Genomic DNA, 26,711 nt, shown 5'->3' on the forward strand with positions numbered 1-26,711 from the left:
GCGAGTTTTGGTTGAACGAAGTAACTTTTCTAGGACATATTGTATCATCCGAAGGAATTAAAGTTGACCCCGTCAAGGTACAAGTTGTAAATGAGTGGAGATCACCAACTACGCCTAACGAGATTTGCAGCTTTTTAGGCTTAGCAGAATACTAGAAGAGGTTTATTGAAGGATTTTCGACGATAGCAAGACCGAGAAAAGAAGCTAAGTACAATTGGAAAGAGGAGTGTAAAGAGAGTTTTTAAGAGCTTAAAGGAAATTGACTACAGCACCAGTGCTGCTAGTCCCGGAAATGGATAAAGAGTATACCATCTACACAGATGCGTCAAAGAATGGGCTAGGATGTGTTTTGATGCAAGAAGGAAGAGTTATAGTCTATGCATCATGACAACTTAGACCCACGAGATAAATTATCCAACGCATGATTTAGAGCTTGCAGCCGTTGTGCATGCCCTGAAAATTTGGAGACATCATCTCTACGGAGTTAGATGTGAGATTTTCACGAACCACAAAACTTTGAAATACTTTTTTCAAGCATAAGGATATTAACATGAGGCAAATGAGATGGCTCGAATTAGTAAAGGATGTTAACTGCGACATTAACTATCACCCTGGCAAGGCCAATGTAGTAGCCGATGCATTGAGCCGAAAGGTCTCGTCAAAGTTAGGATGTATTCTCACGAGAGAGGATGAGCTTATAAAGGACTTTGACAAGATGAGGATAGAGATGATAAAACCACCAGGGACGATAGCAAGTATTGTTGCGACGATGCCTAGTTTGAGGAAAATGGTGATTGAAGCACAAGGAAAGATGAGACAATGAACAAGTTACGAGAAAGGATAAGAGTAGGAGATCTCAAGAGTTACAAAAAAAAAAAAAAAAAAAAAAATCAGACAATGCTATCTTATTTGAGGGGAGAAGATGCATTCCCCGCGATGATGAACTTAAGAATACGATCATGAGTGAGACTCATAACACGCCTTACACCGCCCACCCAGGAGGCACAAAGATGTATCAGGTTGTAAAAAAATAGATTTTTGTGGGACGGAATGAAATGAGACATAGCTTCGTTTGTAGAGCGATGCTTAGCTTGTCAGCAAGTGAAAGCATTACACCAACGACCCTATGAGAAGTTAAAACCGTTGGAGATTCCCGAGTGGAAATGGGATCACATAGCGATGGATTTTGTGATAGCTTTACCAAAAAGTCAAAGAGGAAATACAGCAATTTGGGTGATTGTAGATTGACTAACAAAATCTGCACATTTCATACCGATCCTAATCGCGTATGGACCACATAAGTTAGCACAATTGTATGTTCGTGACATTTTAAGATTGCATTGAGTACCGGTGTAGATCACCTCAAAAAAAAAAAAATATTACATCACGTTTTTGGATGAGTTACAGAAAGAGTTGGGTACAAGGATGAATTTTAGCATAGCAGACGATAGAAGATATGATAGGAACTGCTATCCTTGATAGAGGAGTAAATCGGGAGAATGTGTTGCCACTAATTGAGTTTGCCTATAAGATGTGAGACAAAGTTTCGAGATAGGAGACAAAGTTTTCTTGAAGGTTTCACCCTCAAAGGGGATGAATAGATTTGGAGTTAAAGGACAGCTTAGACCCATAGTTATAAGTCCTTACGAGATATTGCAAAAGATAGGTCCAATAGCGTATAGGATGGCTTTGTCACCTAGCTTTGGAAATGTGCATAACGTGTTTCACGTGTCACAATTGAGAGGATATATATTTTTGACCCAAACCATGTGGTTTACTAAGAAGAAATGATCTTAGAAACAGACTTGAGTTATGAAGAGAGACCTCAGATGATGTTAGATCATAAAATTCGGCAATTGAGTAATAAGTCGATTGCATTGGATAAGGTCCAATGGAGATATGATAGTTAGAAAGAAGTGGAAAGAGAGCTTGAAAACAAGATGAAAGAAAAATACCCCGAGTTGTTTTAGCAGAGATATGCAAATTTCGGGACGAAATTTTTGTTAAGAGGGGTAGTATGTAGTGACCCGCTCTTTTATATATATATTAAATCCAGTATTTTGTGTTTATTATTTTTCATCAGTGAATGGAACCGATTATTATCCGGATATGAATTCAGCTTATGATCCTGAATTTATATTATTGAAGCAGTCAGTGATGTTTTTCAAAAGTTATAACTGGCTTAGCGAAGTCATGTTATTTATTGAGCGAGATGAGACTATCGATTATATTATTTATAATTACTTAAGTTGTGGATTATTTCCGACTCATGAGTTAATTAAATCTGCGGATTTAATTTAGACATCAGAACAGCGAATGAATTAAATCTACGGATTTAATTTAGATTCATTTTACAACCAGTCAATTCTAGCAAGGCGAGAAATCATATGTCGAAACACAGGATTTATTTAAAAAGTTAGACAGTATCAAAGTAGATACGAGCACGTGATTCATATTACAATTACAAAAGCACCGAGATATACGAATATATCTCATTTATTCACCACAATCAACCTCCATTTCTATCTTCTAAATTACACCAACACTAAGTACCAAAAGGAAATAACAGAATAAAAAAAAGGGAAAAGGAAAAGTGGGCTGCAAAGGCAGTCACCACTGCATTCTTTCCTCCTGCTCCACCGCCTATTTTGCACCTTTTGACTAAGCACACTCAAGCGTGCATACCACATCCAACCACCTCAGCCGCAACCTATGACTATACCTCCTCTAAAGGCTTCCTTGTAGTATCAGCCAACAACTCCATCTTTTAAATCATCAGCCAAGCAATTTCCATCCACTTCTTCACACGCCAACAACAAGAGAATGAGAAAGAGAGTTGATTTGCTGCTGCTTGCACTTCTTCAAGAGTAAATATCCACTGGATTAAATCCAACAACAACAACGAGCAACGCTAAACCCTCACAAGGTATATACTATCTCAGTTTATCCAGTCCACATTCATACTAACAAGCATGCTCAGTTTTATGGAATGCAGAGTGCATAAATGAGTAATATACGTACATATGGTCATAAGCAAACCACGAGTTGCTGTAATAAGATTAATCCATAGTATATTTTTACACAAATTGAATCCCAATCTATGATGCTTTCCCTTGCTCTAGTAACATGAAAGACATAGATTATAGAATGAGAAATTCCTTTTGATTTAGTGAAACTGAATCTAGTATTTTAGGGAAAGATAAAAGTAGTATTTTGTTGTACCTGATTTCATTAAATCGGGGACGGGTACAAGATGACGTCGACGCTGACCGATGAAGAGGAGACGGAGGTCGTCCAGCTGAGCAGAGGCGACTTCGCCTGAACCGAGAGAGAGAGAGAGGCTAGAGCTCGATTCTTGAGCAGAGAACAGATTTCAGCGGCGCGGCGATTTCCGGCCAAGGAGGGACGCGGCCCTGTTCGATGACGAACTGCCGAGACCTTCGCTACGACGAACGGTGACTCCGGAAGTCGGCTTGGGCGAGGCAGCGGCAGCCGACGGCGGCGGCGGCACCAAACGGCGACTGGAGTCAGCGGTAGCAGCCCCGGCGAGCTGGCCTCTGTCGGCAGCAGCTGTTCTGCCGTCTCTCGCCAACTCCAGAGCAGCAGCAACGGCAGCAATTCCAGGAGAGGCAGCGGCTGCCGAGGCTCCAGCTGGCGACGGTGGCGGCAACTCCAGACGGCGGCGACTTCAGTGGACGATTACAGGCGCAACAGCGGCGGCGGATGTTGGACTTCGCCGGAGTCAGAGATGGGGGGAAGAAAACCGAGCCGTGAGAGAGCGAGAGGCGGGTCTGGGTGGTAACTGATGAGAGAAGGGAGGAGGACGAACGACTACTCGCCGGATTTGTAGAACGCGGCGGCAACTGAATGGCCGGAGAAGAAGGCCGATCGGCGCCGGATGCCGACTGTTTGGAGAGTATAGAGAGAGAGATTGATTTTTGAAGAATGAATTGAATGATTGCTGAGAAGAGAGAGGGATAAGAAACGTAGAGAGAGAGAGATAAATGGGCTTAAATTTGGGCCTCCACTTTGGGCCAAAGTTTTAAAACAAACTAAAATTGGGCTTTTGTATGGGCCGATTTTATTGATTTTATTTTCTGTTGGGCCGAAAATATAGAAGGAAAGTGAATGGGCTTAAGTCAGTTTGAGCTTGAGTTTTGGGGCTATTTTTGTTGGGCTCGTTTAAATGATTTTAATTAGTCTGGACTGATTTTTTTTATAAACTGGGTTGCGTTTTATTTAATTGTTCGGGCTCTGAATTATTTTATTGAGCCAATAAATTTATTAGATTTCACACTTTATAATTAGTTTAATTAATTTATTTCAAAGACTAGTTTTCATAATAATATTAAATTATTATTATTATGTGCATATTTTAAGTAATTTCTTATTATATGCCAAGCATGACATGAAATTGCATTATATTTTTGCAATAAGAGTATTTAAGATTTAATTGGTTTTATTTATAATTCCAATTATTAAAGAAAGATGAGTAAGAATATTGTTAGTGTTCTTAACTCAAGAGAAATGATTTCAATTATTTATTCATTAAATTTTGAAAACCGACTAAGTGAATCATAGAATGTTAAGCACTACACCATGACTTAAGATTAGATTCAAGGAGACCTATTAAGAATAGAATTTCTTGTAGGCTTTGTGACCAGGGGGACTAGCGCTGCTTTCCCAAGACAGGTTTTTATGTGTATGATCTTCAGGCTTTGCCTATCCAGGTGGGCATTACTTTTACTATATGTATATAGAGATCCCCTGCGTGTCGTAGGCCTCTTATACGAATGAATGCATGAGATGATTTAACTGTTAATTTCAGTTTTATATATCTATCAAACGAGTTTAATGCTACCTTTGAGCAAGTTATTTCATGACAAAATCTTTGAGTTAAAGTTATTTCAAGTATTGTCTTGCCATAAAATATTTAAATTTTAGTATGATATCTATCTGCTTTGGCTTTGCCAATGATGCAATCGAATTCGGGTCCTGAGCAGTTGATAGCTATCCTGCCAGGGCTAGTGTACACCAGTGACCGTGAGTCATCTAGCGGGTTGGCCGGTCAAGTGACCGTGAGAGGTGGCCACCTCTCCGGCACACAGTTTCAGATATGATAGATTACAAAAGAACTTAGTCTGATCAGACGAACTTTAAGAATCACAAATGAACTTAGTAAGCTTGGGCCTTTTTAGCGAAAAACTCCCTTGCTGTACTGTTTATGATGGCATGACAATTTACAGTTTTGAAGCATGTATTTTTATACCTAGGCATACGTGCCCACTGAGTGCTTTTGTACTCAGCCCTGCATATGTTTTCTAAATGTGCAGGTTGAGCTGATGTGATGATGGTGCTGCAATGAGCGGAGTCTCCAGGGTTGTTAATAAATAGTTAACCTGTCTAGAATATGTCTTCATACATATGTCTAGCTACTTTCCGCTGCAAGATGTTGTTGATGTTATAGTATGTTATGTCATACTTTGAGTCTTAAGAGAATGGTTTCATATGATGTATAACTTGATTAATGATATTAATTAAGTTTTATGCTGTCTTTCATAGACTATTTTCAATTGAGTATTAATGAATAAAAATGACGAGTTTTATTATGATGAGTAAGTTTTACGGCTATAAATGACGCCCCTTTTCTTCCCCTTCTTCTTTAACCCCATCCCTAGTCATAGATCACTCGGCTTAACTATCCTTAGTTAGGGCGGGCTGTGACAAAAGACTACAACACCATTCCGTTAGAAAGCTAGGATTTGAACATGTATACATAAAATATTCACACAGAAATAAAAACATGAAATGCATACGAAATAAACCAATAGTTTCAAAAAAATATTCATATATGTATATTTATATATTGAGTAAAATTTTGGAATAGCCTAAATGGATCATAAAATACAAATTATGGCCACTCATTGAAAAAACATAAATTTTGGCCATTTTTATAGCTTTGGGACGTTTTTGCCCTTAATTGGGCGGACTGGGTAGGGTCAGGAGCGCGGGTCGCGTGCCGGGTAGGATCAGGGACGCGAGTTGGGTTAGGCACTTATGGCACTATTAGTGCCATAAGTGCCAACGAAATTTTTTTTTTACTCCCCCTACCCTGTCTACCCCCCCAGACCCCCGACCGCACCCACCCCCAAGCCAAAAACAAAAAAAAAAATTACTTCCCCTAGATAAAAATAAATCAAATTTTACTTTTGTTATTTTATTTTATGGCACTAATAGTGCCATAAGTGCCAACGAAAATCCAAAATAAAATAAAGTAAAATGGTTTTTTTAGCACTTATGGCACTATTAGTGCCATAAGTGCCAAACATGCAGAACGAATATAGAAACAACAGCATCATCTAAACCCTAAATGGAACATTTAAACCCTAAATGGATAATCTAAACCCTAAATGGAATATCTAAACCCTAGGGAAAGTGTTTAAAAAGTTCCTTTTGGCTTGGGGGTGGGTGGGGTCGGGGGTCTGGGGGGGTAGACAGGGCAGGGGGAGTAAAAAAAAATTTCGTTGTCACTTATGGCACTAATAGTGCCATAAGTGCCTAACCCGACCCGCGTGCCTGATCCTACCCGGCATGCGACCCGCGCTCCTGACCCTACCCAGTCCGCCCAATTAGGGGTATATTAGGCATATTGCCTAATTAATGGCCATAATTTATGTTTTTTCAATTAGTGGCCAAATATTGTGTTTGCATGTTCAATGTGGCCATTTGACACCATTGTTTCTTATATATTCGTACAGAGAAGCTGTAAAATTCATGGACTTTAAGAATATGAAAAAGATAAACAATAAACATTCATGCAGACCGAATATATGATTCATAAATTGTTATAATATGAAAGAAAGCATAGAGAACTTAATGTAGATGGAAATATATTCCAGACAGATGTAATTATGAAAAAAAAAACTTCGAGTCCTCAAAAACATTCATACAGTTATACTTCAAATTTTCACACAAAAATAAATACAGAAAATGCATACGGAAAAAACTAAGCGTATAATAAAATATTCATATATGTATAGTTGATACATTCGTATATAATTGATGTAAAATTCGTGAACTTGAAAAATATGAAAAACATATACAATAAACATTCATGTAGACCGAATATATGATTCATTAATTGTTACAATGCGAGAGAAATCATAAAGAACTTAATGTTGATGGAAATATATTCCAGTAAATATTCCAGAAAGCCGAATTTATGAGAAACAAAATAATCTAAGGGCATACCTCAAAACCATTCATACAGAAAATGCATAAGGAATAAAGCTAAGAGCATAACAAAATATTCAAATAGGCATATGAAAACATTCATATATAATCAATGAAATATTCGTCAATTGCATAGATACTTAAAGGGTCATAAAGGGCTTAATGTTGCTACAAATGTATTCAAGTTCGAATTCCAGAAGAAGAATAAAAAAAAAAACTATGAAAAACAAAATAAATTAAATGCATAAATAGAGAATGTATAAAGCAAATGTCAGCATGTATCATCGCTACTATCCTCCTCGGCAACCTTCCCGCAATTGTGCGAATCGTGCCGAACCAAACGCCCACATTTCTTGCATCGACTCTTCGGTTTCTTTGCCTTGTTAAGCTCTCTCTCATAGGTAGACTTCAACCGCTTCCCACTACCCTTTGTTTTAACAGGATCAGGCGAATGGATTGTAATTTCAGAAGGAAGTTTGGACCCGTAGAACATCTGAAACATACGTTCCTTGGCTGGTGCAGACGTTGTAGAATGAGTAGCGTTAGTGTCAGCCCATCTTTTTAGTTCAACCATGAGAGACTCAGTCAAAGTCTCATTCCCTTCAGCAATAGCAATACATCTAAAAGCCTCTTAAATTAATCAAAAAATTACCTGTAGGAATCATCCTTGCAACAGACTATTATTGAAAGAATAAAATGATTATTGATTCCAGGGGCAGGGTATGAATTTTGATATTATTAATTTTCAAAATTTATTCTATGATAATGAATAAATCCATGTACATTCGTGAACTAAAAATCTCGCTGAGATGAAAAAAAATAAATTAAACGAATAAAACTCTCAAGAATCGTATTTAGTATTACAATTTGTGAAACAATCAAAAAACCATTGATATTAGTGGATGGATTTTCAGAGAAGTAGATTAGTATATATAATTATTCAACTGCAGGTCTTACTTAAAGGTATCGCACATCGAAAAAATAAAATTAAAAAACATCTATGAGATTTCATGAATACCTGAAATTTCCATATAAATTGGCAGCGTGAAGATGATGAAGTCTCTCGAATCTTTTACTTCTGTTAGCAACGTGGGAAAATATTGATGAATGAAAAAGATATGGAATTGTATAGTGTATAATCATGATCCCTTAAATAGTGGGGAGATATTAATTAATGAAAATGTAATTACATTATTAAGCTTCTTATAATTTTCGGTTGATTCCTTTCTAATGTATGTAATCAATATTTGGCCGTCCATATTAGTGAGATGAAGGGCTGAGATTGGATCTTATTTTATAGGCTAAGGGTGGGTCTTATTTTAACGCAACCCTATGTATATATATATATATAGGGAGAGGTTCAAGAAAGAACCATAAATAAAAGAAGACCGGAGAACCATTTTCAGCCATTCGATCATCAAGATCTACGGTGGATGCATCATCTTGTTGGATGAATGCAGATCCTGGGTTCGAATCCTGAAGGAAGCATTTTTTTAAAAAAAATTTAGTGCATTAATTTTAACAGCGAATGCATTAATTTTTACAGTGGATGCATTAGATTTGATGGTTCTCCTGTTCTCACAAATAATATAGTTCTCTCTAGAACCACACCCTATATATATATATATATATATATATATATATATATATATAGGGGTGGGCTACCGTGAGAGCACATCTTAAAATAAGAAATAAGAGCAATTTTTAATGTATGAATCTTATGTAGAACACGCATGAATTCACTGTATAAATGTATGAATTGTGAAAAATAAATTTTTGCTACCTTTGGGATTCGAACTCAGGACCATAAATTCATCCAACAGGATTATGAATCAACCGTAGATTTTGATGATCTAAGGGCTGAAAATGATTCTTATTTTATATCTTAAGAAATGCTCTTATTTTAGCCCTTCCCTATATATATATATATATATATATATATATATATATATATATATATAGGGGCGGTTATTCAATAAACCATCCTTATTTTAAGAATTACGAACCAGCAAAAATGCATGAATTTTATGTATAACACGCATGAATAAACTGTATAAAGGCATGAATTGCGAAAAATAATTTTTTGCTACCTTTGGGATTCGAACTCAGGACCATGAATTTATCCAACAAGGTGATGAATCAACCGTAGATCTTGATGATCTAAGGCCTGAAAATGGTTCCTAATTTATATTTTAAGAAGCGTTCTTATTTTAGTCTTCCCCTATATATATATATATATATATATATATATATATATATATATATCCATGGAGAATTACACTATAGTAGAGAATAGAGAAATAATACCTACCACAAGATTAAACGGATCTGACGGTACATGATTTTCTCCAAAAACAATTAAAACCGCCTAGCATTAATCACGTTTCATTTTTTAATTTGACAAAAGGGTGATTAAATAAAATATATAAGACGGTAAATTTAGAAGATTCACTTTATCCCACCTTTGATGCTTCCACTATCCCCACGCAAACTTTGGAGAATCAGGATTTCCAATTGGTAAATCTAGAAGATTTTTTATTTATACTGTTTTAAATATTATTCATCTTTTTTTTTTTGTGCAAATTGTTCTTTCAAAATATGATATCTACAACAGGAACTAACCTTCATAATAGATGTTATTCGATTTGAAATCATAACTCATTCGTTTTTTATTCGCAATAATTTGATTTTAAAAGTATAAGATATTAAAAATAAATTACTCATAAAATTGATATAGAAAACATATAAATAAAAATTCATTTAACACTAGATGACTGTTACTGTGAGTTTCATTTTAAATACGTTTACAATATTGCTTACATACACTATCTAAAAAATACTTATTATATTTCAATTCATATAAAAAATGATTAACATGAAGCTTTTCGCATGAGATTCATAAAATTATGAATATTCTTGTGAAAAGTCTGATTATTGATATTTGATTGAGAATTGTAAAAGTATTAAACATAAAACTTTTCGAACAAGCGTAAAAACATTACGAACATTCTAATAAAATATTCGAATTTAAAAATATTAAATATAAAATTTTTCGAACAAGTGTAAAAACATTACGAACATCCTAATAAAATATTCGAATTTTTCTTGTTAACATAAAATATTTCGAACTAGTGTAAAAAGTTACAAACATCTAATAACCTTTGAATGTTATTATTGCCATATTGCATTTGACATGTATTATTACATTCATGAATAACACTACTTTATTCATCAAACTATTTTACTTATTCGCAATTTATGAGTAACAAATACGTTATTCAACAAATCATTATTTTTATTTGTGTACATTTTCAAAAATATTATAATACAATATAATTATTGTTATTCATATGTTGGATGCTAAAAATTTAAATGGTAATATATTGTACTTAATTGTAGAAAGATAGAAAATTAATATGAAATTTATTATGTAAAAATTTATTATTGAGAATATGTACAAATTAATTATGTAAAATTAATTATTTGAAATTTATTCCGTAAAATGAAGACGTACAAATTAATTCTGTGAAATCTGTACAGATTAATTCAGATTTCAATGGAGAAATAGTTTAATGAAAATAAGATTATATACATAAATATGAATATATATGAAACATATCTTTCAAAAATAAAAATATTAAAATATTTTAGTTAATAGTTTATGAAGAACATAATAATAATAATAATAATAATAATAATAATAATAATAATAATAATAATAATAATAATAATAATAATAATAATAAAAGATCGTAAAGAAAAAGAATTGGATGACATGATACGGTGATTAAAAGAAGAAAATTATAAAGATAATTGTATATCTTCAATAAATAAAGTGATTAGTTGAAGCTAAGATTTAGGAAATATCGATTACATAAAATAACCAATTGATTTAATTAACCTTTAAGTAAGTATGCAGTTACGGGTTATATCAAATATGATTCAATTTCAACCGTAAGAACTAAGATGTATAAAATCAAAGGCATATATTAATTCTCCATTCTCAAATTATTTATGATTCTCCATGGATCCATTCTCTCTCTCTCTCTCTCTCTTTCTATATCTATATCTATATATATATATATATATATATATATATATATATATATATGTATATGTATATGTATAGGGTGCGGTTATAGTGAGAACCATAATTATCGTGAGAACATAAGAACCATTAAAATTAATGCATCTGCTATATAAATTAATGCATTCATTGTTAAATTTAATGCATCCGAAAAAAATAATTTGTTTGCTCCCTTCAGGATTCGAACCCAAGATCTGCATTCATCCACCAAGATGATGCATCCACCGTAGATCTTGATGATCGAATGGCTTAAAATGGTTCTCCGTTCTAATTTTAATTAGTAGTTCTTATTTGAACCTCTCCCTATATGTATATTTCTATATATATATATATATATATATATATATATAGGTAAAGGATCACGTGAGAACCACATCTTTTTGTGAGAATTGAGAATCGTGAACAAACACATAATATATATGAACAACATATAATCAAATTGTGGACAGTTAAATACTCCCACTGTCTGCTAATTCGTGTCCTAATTTGTCATTTTAATCCGTTCACCAATTCGTGTCCTACTTATTTTTAGTAACTATTTCCTTAATAAATTAAATCCTTTTTCTTAAAAGTCGTGTCTCATTCTTCACTCAACATTTTTTCTTAAAATATGTGCCCTCTTTCCCTAGGACACAAAATTGGTGGACGAAGAGAGTATAACATGTATACAAAGCATCTCTTGTTCATGTATTTTATGTATTATAATTGTTCACGACGTGACAGTCTCTTGTTCATGGTCCGTACTTCTCACGAAAAGATGTGATTCTCACTTGATCCTAACCCGAATGATTCCAAGAATTGTCAAATGTGGTGAGAAATGAAAATAATTTTGAAACGTTAAATTTTCAAATCTTATGGTTGATAATTATTTGGAGGGAACGAAATTTTACTTGGATTTAAATTTTGGAGGGCGCGCAAATTTTACTAATTAATTGAATATCGTTATTCAAACTTTATATTGTCTTATTCAATATTATATATTGACTTATTTATCATTCTCATCGCTCAATGGAAACTAACCCCATATATGAAAGTTGACGTAAATCATAAATGTTTGCTCTAACTGAAAATATTATTTCAAAGCATCATAGTACCAATCAACCACTCCACAACCACCAAACTATTTGCCATTACAAAAGGCAGATAAGGCAAATATATCACTCAGTAGTTGCACTGATTCCGTTAAAAAGTGTTAGTTATGATTATAACTTTGGTTTATGGCCATCTTCCTCCTCACTTTTCCATCTTATTTATTAATCATCTGAAATGTAACACATTAATCAAGACCTCTCTCTCTCTCAAAGAGACCAGTTCCAAGTAAATATGTATAATCCCATTTTTTCGAAAAGCTTTAGTCGAACCGAACGCAAAAGGTTTGGAAGTTGTGCAATCTTTTTGTGCTTCATTATTGCATTGGGCATTTCCTCAAGCTTGAAGCCTCATTTGCATCTCCTCTCACTCAGTAAATCATCTCATTCTCTACTTAATCTTATTTATTTAATTATTTTCAGGATATATATATATATATATATTATATGAAGCTGCTAGCTCACTTTAATATTCTTGCTCTTTGCAGTTGGTGACGCTGTGAAAACGCAGCTATCCATCACTGATGTGGGAAACATGCTTGTGGTTGATGATGGCACCAGAAGAATCATCAAACCTATTGGTACCAATACTATACATTTAGTTTAAGCATATAATTAATTCTAGTACATGAGTTAATATATCAACATATCCATTTTTATATTGAAAAAGTAGTCATGAAGCTTAAAAACTACTCCCTCCGTCTCTCAAATAACTTTCTACGAATGAGGGACATGGATTTTAAGACAAAAATGTGAAAAAGTAAAAAGTAAGGATAAATGGAGTATTGTGAGTGGTGAAAAGATCAAAAGTAAGGTAAAATGTAAATGGGGTATTATTAATGGTGAGTATTAATTGTCCAAAAATAGAAAGAAATTTTTTTTGGGGGGACGAGCCGAAAAAGAATGAAAGTTAGGAAGTTATTGAGGGACACAAGGAGTATTTTAAATTTAAATTACTATTTTACCCTAATTCACAAGTAAAAAATCTCTGCTTTTTTTTTTATATAAAACAAGTAAAAAAAATCTACGTGATTGTGAATCATGTAGGCAAAATAGAGTGAATCCGGACCATAACAAAGAATCAATTTGGTCATGAATTATAGAAAAACTAAGGTCGATTTACGACTAAGAAGATTCGTGATTGTGAATTGTAGGTAAAATAGAGTCAATTCACGACTAATGAGTTTCGTGATTGTAAATTATTACTATAATAATAAGGGTAACATTAATTGTAAGAGGGACTATTTCTTGAGGCAGCACCCTACTCTAGCCAAAACCTTTTAGTTATAGGAAATTCTAGCCATACAAATAAAAATATGGAAATAATAGCATTTTTGACTGAAATACCCTTTTAGTGTGTAACAGTATAAAATACTCTATTACACACATTTTATAAGCGAAAAAGTGTGTAACAGTGTAAAATACACTGTTGCACACTTTTTCGCAATCACACACTTTTACGTAATTACACATTTTTGAGAAAAAGTGTGTAACATTGTAAAATACACTATTACACGATTTTTGAAAAAGTGTGTAACAGTGTATTTTACACTGTTACACACTTTTTTGCAATTACACACTTTTATGTTATTACACATTTTTCCGAAAAAGTGTGTAACAGTATTAAGGGTATAATTGTACATTTACATTAAAAAATGCTAATTTTTCCATATTTTTATTTGGGTGGACATTTTTTCCTTTTCTTATCCAAAAAGTGCTAATTGAGCCCATTAACTCCTATTTCTTTATCTTTTTTAATCTTATGGTGCATCTTCTTTTGTTGTAAATTTATTTTCGAAATATTTTGATTAAAAACAAATTAAATACTATTATGTAAGGACTGCTACTAATCTCAATAGAGATGAGATTGAATACAATGGTTGTAAATTTTAGACAAAATATAGTGAATTTACAACTAAAAATCACTTTGGTCATGAATTATAGGCAAACTAAGGCCGATTCACGACTAAGATCAGCTTCTTAGTTGTGAAAAAATAAAATCAAGTCACGACTAAGGAGTTCGGTGGTTATAAATTTATCATGAGAAAAATTTGAATTTTTTTTCAATTTCTTTTTTAAAAGTTTATCTACGGACTGCTACTCATGGAATCATGGTGCGCATGCAGTTGTCAATCCAGCCGAATATCTACAGCTGCCGAGTGATGCTGCTCAAAATAAGCTCATCTATAACCACACAACCAATATCATCACATCTACATATTCCGAAAATGGTAATATTAATGCAACATAATCATAGTATATATGGTATATCCTTAACCCAATGAATGTTTTCAGGTAGTAAGATGGAGCCAAAACATGCAACAATGTGCAGAAATTCAAACTATTGTGAGATGGAAGGAGACATAAGAATCCAAGGCAAATCCTCCACAATAATGCTCTCATCACAGTCCACCCAATCTTGGAGCGTAGAGCCCTACCCTCGAAAGGGCACCTCCCGCGTCAAGAAATGGACAATCAAACTCGTTCCACACGTGCCAAACTGCACTCAACATCACACCCATCCAGCAATCCTCTTCTCAATGGGGGGATTCGCAGGAAACTATTTCCACGATTTCGCAGACATCTTGTTTCCCTTGTATTTGACTTCCTCCCACTTCGAAGGGGAAGCACAGTTTCTCGCAACCGATCAGAAGCCCTGGTGGATAACCAAATTCAGACACATCCTAAAAAAATTGACAAAACGCAGCATTTTAGACATCGATGGAGAGACATCGCAAGTCCACTGCTACAGCAAGATGCGAATCGGCCTCAGATTCCACAGAGAGCTCATAACCAATAATCCAGCATCATCACCATCGATGCAGGACTTTCGGATGCTGCTGAGAGAAGCCTACTCCCTGAGGAGGGATGGGACGGGGCCCACGCCCCGGCCCCGTCTCATGATCGTGGATAGAAAGCGTACGAGGGTCTTGACAAACAAACGCCAAGTCTCGAAATTGGCAAGAAAGATGGGGTTTGAGGTTGTAGCTGCGAATATGCCGGGATTCGCAGGGGCCGTGAACTCGTGCGACGTGCTGGTAGGGGTGCACGGGGCCGGGCTGACGAACATGGTGTTCTTGCCGGATAGGGCAGTGTTGATTCAAGTTGTTCCGTTTGGAAATGTTGATGGATTCGGTAGGCTTGATTTTGGGAACCCTGCGTCGGGGATGGGGTTGAGGTATTTGGAATACAAGATTGGAGTCGAGGAGAGCTCTTTAAGCCGAAAATATTCAAAGGACCATCAGATTCTGAGGAATCCGGAATCGTATGTGAAATGGGAGCAAGTGTGGTCGATTTATTTGAATCAACAGAATGTGACACTTGATTTGCGTAGGTTCAAACCCACTTTAGCTAAGGCCCTCAAGTTATTACGACGTTGAGTGCTTTATTTATTTTATTTATCATGTAATCTTATTTATCTAATTTAGTATAGCAGTGAGTATGTGTCTTGCACTTGGTTTTATTATTTAACATAATTAATTGTTACGATGAATAGTATTTTCCAAGATTGAAAAGATGTTTAGAAATGTTTATGTAGGCATCACAAAATGAAACCATTCTATAGTTACATTAGTTTGATCAAATTTGTTGTTTTTCAGTTTTTTACAAGCAAATATTAACGCACGTGGTTTGCTCAATCTTTATTTTTATACAAGACAGAGATAATTAATAAATTTTCAGTAATGATATAATAATGCTTTTTAAGAGGGACTACTACAATTAATAATGCTAAAAGATTATTTGTGATGAAGTATAATTAACTTTATTTCTTCATTGAAACATTACTTACTTTTTATAAGAAGTGATCATGAAAGATTCAATGCCATACTTCAAATTATATTGAAAAAATCATAGTACGTACCAAAGCGTATAGAATATATCTTTTTATACCAAAGCATAAAACATAGAAGTTTTTTACACCCATTCATAAGAGTATAAGTTTTTCATACCAAAATCAATGAAATGACTAAAATTATTTGTTGACTTATTCATTTTTTTTTCGTATATACATTTAAAACCTCAAAAAATTGATTGCATGTTGAATTAATGTAAGAGAGGTAGTTGCATCTCATTAATCACTTTAAACAACAAGAATAAGTGGTAACAAATTCAAAAAGAACACATTAGAGAGATAGTGGAGAGATTCAAGAGAAACAAGAGATGAAAAATGGGTTTCTCTAAATCCTTGTAAAACTTACACGATTATTGGATAAAGAGGTGTTGAAGTGCAAATAGGACGCATGTATCGTGTTTCTTGGTTCATAAAGAAGGTATGAAACTAAATTTATAACGCAAAAATCTATTTTTTTTCGAGAGTTCTTCCGCACACGATCGTGGGCATGGTGCACACGATCGTATTATATATAATCGCATGAAATAGGAAATATTGTTGAGGTTAAGTTACAACACAATATATTTGCATGTTTAAAAATATACTTAGAAACAACGAAATTGTAAATATAAATTGATGATCGTGTGTTGAAGAACTAGGGTTATGTTTGCCATGGCTAGCCACGTTGTGCATGTTTCGTGTACACGAAACATGCACACGATCGTTTTCACCGTGTGTTGTCTGTCGTGTGTCATATAGAGGTTGTTTTAAAAGCTCGTTCGATCATGATATTGGTGGTTTATTTGTTTTTTATGAATCTCAGATGTCGTGGACACATGTATTGATTCATCACAGTGGTTGTTGGGAGCGATCGACGTATGTAGATGACGATTCATTTTTTATCTTCATCGATCAAACAAAATCGTTCTAACCTCGTGGAACTTATTGGAGAGGGTTTGAGCAGTCGAAAAGGGACCGATTACAAAATATGGTACTTGACGAGCATAGCCAACTACAACAAAGTAAAAGTTTTATTGCAGAGTGATATAGAGTTAGTTCGATGGTTGTTAGAACAATATATTAACTTTTATGGTTTGAGGGCAATGTTAAAAACTATTTGTGACTTTTGTTTCAGATATTATGTGATATTATATGGATGTATTGTGTTGTTTTTGTGTCGAATATAATATTTTTTTGGGCTTCCTGCCATGCACACTGACTCAACCTAAACACCTCTAAGTTGACTTGCAATAGAACAAGGACATCCTAGCAGTGATAAGCTAACCCAAGTCGATCTCACAAGGAAAGTCTTAAAGGGCTTCTAATTGTATCGCAGGAAAAACAGTAAAGAAAGCAGTAAAGAGATTGATTATTAAACTAGAACTTAGAATTAATAACTTAAGTAAAAACCGAACTTAAAATTAAACTAGTCGAATTAAACTATTAAACCTAGGCAAGATTTTAAAGAACTTAAATTAAACCTACTTATGAAATTAAATACTTGTAAATTTAAAGACTTCTAATCTAGACGTGAAACTAAAGTGCATAATTTAAATTGCATAATTAAAAAGGAAGCATAAACATAAACGAAAAGCATAAACATGATTAAACATAATTAAATTGAATTGAAATACGAAATACCGTAAATGTCTTGAACGTGTAATTGTGTCACGCAATCACAATTCAAGAAACTAAACTAAAAACTAAATTGAAATCTAACTTAAAACAATAAAAACTCGAAACTATGAAAGCAAGTAAATTCCTAAGCTTCGGATGCCAACAGATTGCAAAGATGGCGTCTACAACTAGGGCAATGGATTGATTGGATGATTTACAATGAAAATTATGGCCCTATTTATAGACTTCAAATCCTTCTGGATCACCATGGAAGTTGCCATGCAAAGCCGGACTCTAAAAGGAATAGAATCGTGCAAAGGAAGGTAAGTCCAGCTGTGATGCGCGCTCTGGAAGTAATCTCCACCCTGGCCGAATTCGGGGCTCCCGCCAGAGAAATAGTGATTTCGCTGCTCTCGCCAGAGGAACGGCTTCCGCTCTGGCGAACTTGATTTCTCTGGCTTTTCGATTCCTCTGGCACTTCATTCCTCTGCGCTGACTATTGATTCCTCTGGCGTGTCTCTCCCCTCTGGCGCTTTTATCTCTGGCACCTTGACTCCTCTGGCGCATTGACTTCTCTGGCGTGACTTCTCTGGCCTGGCTCCTCTGGCGTGACTCCTCTGGCCTGACTTCTCTGGCCTGAGTGGATTTCGCTGGCGACTTCTGGAGCGCACTCCTTTGCTTTGAAGCGGGCTTCTCTACTCCCAAAATCTCCAAAATCGCACTCTTCCTTCTATAAGACCTAAATCTTCTGAAAAGCATAAAACAAACCATAAAACGCACCAATTTCCAGAAGATTTAAGTCAATACATGCTCATGCAAACCCTTAAAAAATAGAACAATTAAGCATAAATCAACCCCCCCACACTTAGCCTTTTGCTTGTCCTCAAGCAAAATCAATATGAATCCTAGGAAGAGATTGATTTCAACAATGCTAATTTCCATCCAAACATTCTCAAAGTCAATTCAAAATTTTACAATCAACACACATCTCTCGATCATGCAAGTAACTCAAAGTTTAAGAAGCAACAAAACAGTAATGTAAGCAATTCGATCAGACCCAATTCTCCGCTAGAAGTGAATTCCCTAATGTGATCGCATTTATAATCAATATCACCATTTTTCACACTTTGTGTGCTTAAGATTTTCGACAGTTGAGCCATAATTCATGAAATAAAATCATTTGGATGCAATCCAAAGTCTTTTCACATGGTTTCCCATGCTCATAGTTAGACTAGAGGAGCAGAGACTCAGAGCTGTCACGTTTCAGGGCTGGCCAGATGTTTCAGAGCTGGCATTTTCAGAGTTGGCAATTCGTCCAACATTTTCACAAATAAGATACGATCGTAGGCAATCACAATGACAACACTCCCTCTAGCATCTACCGGACAAATCACGTTTTACTTACTTACAATCGTGTTGCAACAATACTCTTAATTCTTTGCACAATCAAGAAACATATATCAAAAGTAAAACAAGAATAACCACCATTCATTCACAATCCTGAAATTCACATCGAAAACCATGTTCTCTTCCACAAATTCATAAAAATTAGCAAGTATCTAAGCATAAGCTAATCATAGAAAGATTGATCTCGCCCAATTTTTGAAAATATAAGAAACACAATACCCCCCCCACACTTAAAGCATGCCATGTCCTCAGGGCAGAAAAGAAATACGAAGAGTGTAGAAAACGTCCCTGATTATCGGCATTGGAAAACTGAACCATCGTGAGAGGCGGCGAGAAGTGAAGGTTTGTGGCCTTGGGCAGAGTAGAGACGGCAGCGCTGAATCTGGGCAGCGCAGGATCTGGGCAGCGCTGAATCTGGGCAGTGCTGAAAATAGAACATGAACACCAAGCATCAACGCATCCGCATAGCAACCAAAACTTAGGAATAACGCAAAACGAACAACTAAAAACAAGAAAAGAACAAGAAAAACCAAACAAGAAAAACATCAACAAACCAACAGTGGGTTGCCTCCCACCAAGCGCTAGTTTTAAAGTCGCCAGCCCGACTTAGCAAGTGTTATCCGAAATCCGACTCAAGCTTGAACCACTCCATTATTCGAACCATTTCATCTACATCATCCACCACATCTACTGCTCCAAAAGATAAAATTGATGGAATCATGCTCGTCCCTTTTAGACATGTGGAGTTCACCTGTTTTGCATCATAGATAAATTCCTGTGTAGAATTATTGGAAAAGAATGTGTCAGAGGCAACGATGTAATAAAAATGAACAACCTTAGAAATAGAGGGTGTAGAGATCTTGTTTTGCTTGGCATCGCTTAGTATCTTGGCAAAGACCAAGTCAGGCTCTTCCAACATGTCGGTGGAATCTTCCTCTAAATTTGCCAAACATTCTAACTCTATCACATCCTCATCCAACAAATCACTTAGTTCATCGTCATCCGACAAAGACACAGGAACTTCCTCTTTCTCCAACTCTCTTTCTATCTGCTGCGCTGCCTTCTCTTCCTGGCAGGGGCTTATCAGAGCTGGACTGGTCAGAGCTGGGCTCGGTAGTGCTGGACTGGTCAGAGTTGGGCTCGGCAAGACTGGATTGTGCAGGGCTGAATTCTGCAGTGCTGCATTTTCTCCCTTGCACTGGCGTACCATTTCTCTCAACCAACTAACAACTTGAAGGACGTGAGTCTCAAAACATTTCACTGTTGCGTCAACACACTCAACATCCTGTTGTGCCGATTGAATGACTGACATGATCGCGTGTATGAAGGCTTGAATGGTGCTCTCAGGATCAGAATCACGCAAATGTATTTGCGAGTTATGCCCAACCTTAAAAAGTTTGGGCAATTTCGCCAACGTTCGTATGACTTCATGGTATTGGATCTGCGTAACTCCATACTTGGGAATTGCTTCCTCCAAACGGCTCATGTACACACAAATATCAAAATATTCTGCCATAGAATTCCTATCTTAAGCTCGAAGCATGATGGCGGATGGCTGGCTCTTCTTCCACAGACTCATCTGAACTGGACTTGTCAGTGCTGAACTGGGCAGGAATCTGCAGGGCTGGAAGTGGCAAGGCTGAATTCTGCATAGCTGGATTTTGCATAGCTGAATTCTGCAGTGCTGCACTGGGCAGCGCTGGACTGGGTAGCGCGGCACTCGGCAGGGCTGAGCTGGGCAGCGCTGTTACTTTCTTCTCTGGGATGTCCTTCGCCTCTGCTCTGGAGATGTCGGCTCCGCTCCTCTGGCATTCCGTGGATTTCTCTGCTCTGACATTCCGCGGACTCCTCTGCTCTGGTACCGTAGTTGGTTCCGGCATCCACGTCAGCGCTGGAACCTTGGTCTTCTCCAGAATCCATGATTGTTCCGGTATCCAAGTCTGCTCTTCGAGAGCAGTGATAGCTAAAGCTTGGTGAGTTTGCTGAGGTTGACCATGAAATTTTCCAGGCTGCTGTTGCTGCTGCAATTGGTTCAAGGTGCCCGACAGTTGCCCTACGGTGGTCTCAAGTCTTTTTATGGTGGATGCTTGAGACTCCATATTCTGTTTAGTCATCTCCATATTTTGCTTGCTAATCTCCATAAAAGCGTGCAACGTATCTTCAAGTGATGACTTCTGGGGCTAAGCATGTTGCTGCGAAGGCTGAAAATTCCCTTGCTGTTGATACCTCGGTGGATATTGTTGGGGAAAATTTTGTTGCGGTGGGCAGGGCTGCTGACCTCTCCATCCATTATTGACGTTCTGCCCTTGATTATACTTCTGCGGTCTGCTCTGCCCTTGGTTATAGCTCTGTCCTTGATTATAGCCTTGCCCTTGATTGTAGTGTTGCACGAATCCAGGTCTGCTCTGCATTTGATTATAGCTCTGAAATCCTTGTACCGCATAGACCTCAGCTTGTCCTTCCGGAGTAAATTCTCCCATTCGATGACACTCATGGGCTCCATGGCTGACATCTCCACAAATACCACACGGCTCTACGTACTGCATGGCTGGATTCGGCGAGGTTGAACTCTGAACTGGAGAATTTTCCATCTTACCCATCTTGAGATGCTCCACTTGTCTCACAAGATCGGCTACTTGCTTCTGCAGCTCAAACTGATTTGTCACCGCGCTGGCATCAACTCTTCTTCCACGGACAGATTTCTGTTGGGAGCTTTCGGCCAATGTCTTGAAGATCTCTTTCAGGTCTGCCGCTGTCTTCCGAGCTATGTTTCCTCCTGCTGTGCTATCCACCATAAATTGAGCAGTTTCTACTAACCCATCGTAGAAAAACTGCATCAACGTCACATTAGTGAATTGATGTTGAGGACATTGGCGGAGGAGTTCTCCATATCTCTCCCAAGCTTCGTGTAAAGGCTCGTCCGCTCCTTGGGTGAACTCCATAATTTTTGTTCTCAGCTCCTGTGTCTTGTGACTTGGGTAGTATTCCAGCATGAACTTTTCACAAGCATCTCCCCACGTAGTGATAGAGTTGGGCGGCAGAGATAGCATCCACGTCCTCGCCCGGTCTTTAAGTGCATAAGGGAAGCACTTGAGCTTGAGTTGATCCTCCGTAAGAGTAAGTAGAGGGATTGTTTGCACTTGTGTGCAAAAATCCCGGATGAATTGCAGCGCATCCTCGCTTGGCATCCCGTGGAACACCGGCAACAGATTCGAATCATTGGGTTTGAGATTGTAGTTTCTCACAGCAGCGGGGAGCACGATTGCCGACGTGTTTGTATCTCCAATCACCGGCCTGGTGAAGTCTCCCATGTACTCCATGTGTTGAGCCATGACTTCTTTTTCCTCGTGTAAATCCTGCTCAGTGTGAAAATTGGCGGAGCTGGCCTTTTCCTCCTTAGTGTGTTCTGCCGTGGCTGTGGTCTGCTCTGGCTGGTCAGAGCTGGATGCCTCCTCTACTACGGTTTGCTCTGGAACGTCAAGATCGGAGTCAGAGCTGGAATTGGCGAGGCTTGCAGCGCTATCCTCGGAATCAGAGTCAGAGTATAATGCGTCTGCTCTAGTACGTGTTCGAGTGTTATCCAGCAGGGACGTTAATTTTCTTTTCAGACTACGGCGTCCCTGATCACTAAATTATTAGCAACAAATTACCGCAACTAACACGGTGCAATTGTAGCACAAATTAAGTAACCGAGTATCGTATCCACAGGGACTATTATGACGAATCACTCTAAGTAATCCTAATTACACTCTAATAATATTCAGGCAAACGAAAGAAGGAAGGTTTAATTAACTTTAAACTAAAACGCAAATAACAATAATTAAAAAGACGTAGGAAAATTGAATATTAAAAGACAACTGATCCTAGGGTAGTAAATTCATTAACTAAATCCACATAATAAATCTATTAATCCTATGTACCAGTTTAATCCAGTTATGATAAGAGATCACTTAATTAATCAATAACTCTCGCTAGAGCAGCAACGATAGATTAGTAAATTATCTATCTCCGTTAGGTCTCAAGAAAATCTACTAACTCCCAATAGCTCCTAAGAATAGCTCCCTGGTGAGGAGCAATATATGCAGAGTAGGGAGAGAGTACAAATCAGAGGAACCACTCTCATCAGAGGAGCGGTATGGGTCAGAAGAACCATTTATACCAGAAGGATTTCATCCATCAGAGGAATGACTCTAGCCAGAGGAGTCATCCGCACCAGAGAAGTCATTCTTGACAGAGGAGCCCTCTCCTCCAGAGAAATCATCCGCGCCGGAAAAGTCACCATCGTCAGGGAGGTCATCGTCATCAGAAAAGTCAACTCCATCAGAGAAGTCACTACCGCCAGAGGAGACGCCCTTGCCAGAGAAGACGTGTTTACCAGAGGAGTTCTTCATGACAGAGAAGACGTGTTTATCAGAGGAGTTCTTCATGACAGAGAAGACGTGTTTACCAGAGGAGTCCCTCATGCCAGAGATGTCAATATCACCAGAGAAGACGCCTTCGCCAGAGAAGACATTTCCATCAGATGAGCCAATAAACGCGCGGGAAGGTCTCCCGCGTATTATCGAAATTACCAACGTACCCTTCCACCACGCAGGACGCATGCACCGAAGATGTTTTTACTATTTTACCCCTCCGCTTGTAAATCTATAAATAGGGTTCGAGCTCGTGTATTATTTCTTACGCTATCTCATATTTTCGAATACTACAGTTGTTTTCTCTCTTGAGCAAGGTTCCCGATCAACTCTTTTTACTCTTTCCAGCCTTCTCGACTAGGTAGAATTTTACGTTTCCTTTTATAGATTTAGGTGTTGGTTCCGTAAACACCAACTGGCGCCGTCTGTGGGAAAAAATGGGCTAAGGCGTGAGAATTCCACCCCCTGCGTATGCAGATCCGGAATCGTCGCCGGATTTGCATGCGTAGGTCCCAATTACGCCATCATTCGGAGGTTTCAAGTTATTGTAGATCAGTTTTTATGTTTTCGTGCAAATTTACTTACAAGTTCGGGAGATCTACGTTCAATTGTATTTTTGTGCATGGGGAAAAGGTGGCGACGGTTATAAATTATGAATTAGGGAAAATTTACGTTTCTTCACTGTGGATCGGGGTAATTATGGGCAAATGTGAGTTTCCTTTGGAGAATGGAGAGATTATTCGTAGATCTAACGGTTTTATCGGTGAATTATGGAATTTTAGCTCTGTTTTTGCTTAATGATTGGCTCTGTGTTGGGGATTTGTGGGTTTGCAGCGATAGGGTGTTAGTTAGCACTCCATTTTGGTTATGATTAGGCTTGCGTGGTTGATCTGTGAGTGTTTGTTGTTCGCGGATGGTGCTTATCAGTATTTTCCATGTTTTTATGGTTAATCCTCGTGTTTTATCGGTGGATCGGGGAATGGTGTTTTGTTTCCGTTATGATGAGGCTGATACTGTTAATTTACTGGTATTTTTCATTTAAGAAGGATGTTTATCAGTGTTTCCATGGTTTCTATGGTTAGTCTTCGTTGTGCTTGGGCTCGTGTGGTTAAATTTGTGGGTCTTCTTCGTTTAAGGTTGATAATTACCGTTACTTCATTTGCCTGAATGACAAATCTTCGTTCTATACCGTTGGATCGGAGTTGCTGCCCTGTTTTTGTTATGTTGGCTCTGTGCTGGGGGTTTATAGACGCTTTTCGTTTAAGGGAGGGGGTTTATGGGCGTTTTCCATGATTTTCGTGGTTAATCTTCGATTTCGGTGATTGAATTGGGAAGTTATGCTTTGATCCTGATGTATTGGAGTTCTTTGTTGTGGATTTATGGGTTTTTGTGGTTAATCGTCGATGTCGAGAGTATTTATTGTCGTTGACACAAGAGTTTTACCTCAATAATATGATGATTAAACACTTTGTCTTAATTATGGTGAGATCCATATTGTTGTTTTGTGAATGATCTTCACTTATGGGAAACGATTATTCATGCTTCTCCATGTTTTCCTTGACTAATCTTCGAAATTATTAGCTTCGTCTCTTACATAATTCCTTTTCTTATTATGTTTAATGCAATCGTGCTAACATATCTTCTGGTGGTAGCTCTGCTTGTATTTATCCCTGGGTATTTTGCATCTGTTGAAGTTTTATTGAGGGCTCTGTTTTCTCAATCTATACTCTGGGTTTATTTCCCCGAGTGTAGAATTACTTGGAAGGGAATTTTTTAACGGTCTCTGCACCGGAAGCCGGGATTTCTTATTGGATTTCTTACATTGGGACTCCAATCGGTAATAAGGGGTTTATTCTTTCGTCGTTAGAATAGCTTCTCACTTTGTTTATGTGTAGGTACCATGGGATCATCAGATGCACACCGCAACCTAGAAAGGGAGTTCGACTCCGCTGCTCTCACCACTGAGATGCCACCTTCATTGTTCCCGGGCCTCCAGGGCAATGCTACCTTCACTGCCCCACCAGGGTTTCAGGCTATCCCCGCCGCTCCGTTGACTGGGTTGAATGCAAGCCTCCAGAGATCTGCTCTGGTGACTCCAGGATCTGACATGCCATGCTTAACTCCCGCGTCTGGAGCGGGACAAATCACGTTTGGATCGATGGAACAGATGATGGCGCTGCTTCACTACTCCGCTGTGCGTCAGGCACTAGGAACTCCCATGTTGTCCGCTGTTCCCACTGTAGCTCCACTGGTGGGAACGGCTACTCTGCAGGGCGCTGAGGCCCCACCTCCCGCTGCTCAGGAGGTAAACACTTTAGCAATCAACAAACAAGCTGCGATGCCTCTGGAAGTGCAAGGGGACCCGGCTGACAGGGAAGTGGAAAGAAGACCAGAGGGGAGTCGGGTCAGACTCAACAGTGTTGTGAGAAAGGAGAGGGTTGACGAGTCTGATAGTCAGTCCGTCTCCTTGGTGTTCGAAGAAGAGAGACCGAGGGAGAAAGCTCGGCTAAAAAACCAAGTGTCTCAGCTGAAACATCAACTCCAGGATCTGGAGGAATCACTGAGGGAGAAATCCCGAAGGGAGGACAGGGAACAAAGGTCAGGAAAATCGCACCGGGTGGAGAAGTCCCATCGATCGGAAAAATCGCGCTACACAGAGAGATCAGAGGAAAGAGAGCCGGAGTATTCCTCTGGCAGACATGAATATAGAGTCCACAAGCGCCACGCTCATGAAGTACCCAAGGACAGAAGGGAACAGGGGAGGCATAAGGGGGACAAGAGAGCTAAGACATCGAGGTTCCACCCGATCCACAACCGCAGTCCTTTCTCGGACGATATTTTGGCGGATGCCTTACCTAGAAGCTACAAGCCCATCTCACTGGATTACGATGGCACTACCGATCCGGAGGTACACCTCAATCGGTTTGAAGGGTTGGTTACGTTGCACATGTACACGGAGGGCATCAAGTGTCGGATCTTCTCCACTACCCTTACTGGACCAGCCCAGTTATGGTTTGGGACGCTGCCCCCAAATT

At 37.8% G+C, this 26,711-nt stretch overlaps 1 protein-coding gene across 1 annotated transcript; it reads left to right on the top strand.

Moving 5' to 3' along the window:
- The first annotated feature begins 12,637 nt into the window (after positions 1-12,637).
- On the top strand, positions 12,638-15,847 carry LOC130990314 (alpha-1,3-arabinosyltransferase XAT3-like). The gene is made up of 3 exons (XM_057914533.1): positions 12,638-12,782; positions 12,897-12,989; positions 14,535-15,847. The coding sequence occupies exon 3, from the start codon at positions 14,694-14,696 to the stop codon at positions 15,786-15,788; it is 1,095 nt and encodes a 364-aa protein (XP_057770516.1). The 5' UTR covers positions 12,638-12,782; positions 12,897-12,989; positions 14,535-14,693; the 3' UTR covers positions 15,789-15,847.
- Positions 15,848-26,711: the final 10,864 nt, after the last annotated feature.

Source organism: Salvia miltiorrhiza, chromosome 6 (assembly GCF_028751815.1).
Source record: "Salvia miltiorrhiza cultivar Shanhuang (shh) chromosome 6, IMPLAD_Smil_shh, whole genome shotgun sequence".
NCBI classification, from domain to species: Eukaryota; Viridiplantae; Streptophyta; class Magnoliopsida; order Lamiales; family Lamiaceae; genus Salvia; species Salvia miltiorrhiza.

Excerpts from the sequence above, each read along its gene's own strand:
- LOC130990314 (XM_057914533.1), top strand. The coding sequence starts at position 14,694 with ATGTTTTCAGGTAGTAAGATGGAGCCAAAACATGCAACAATGTGCAGA.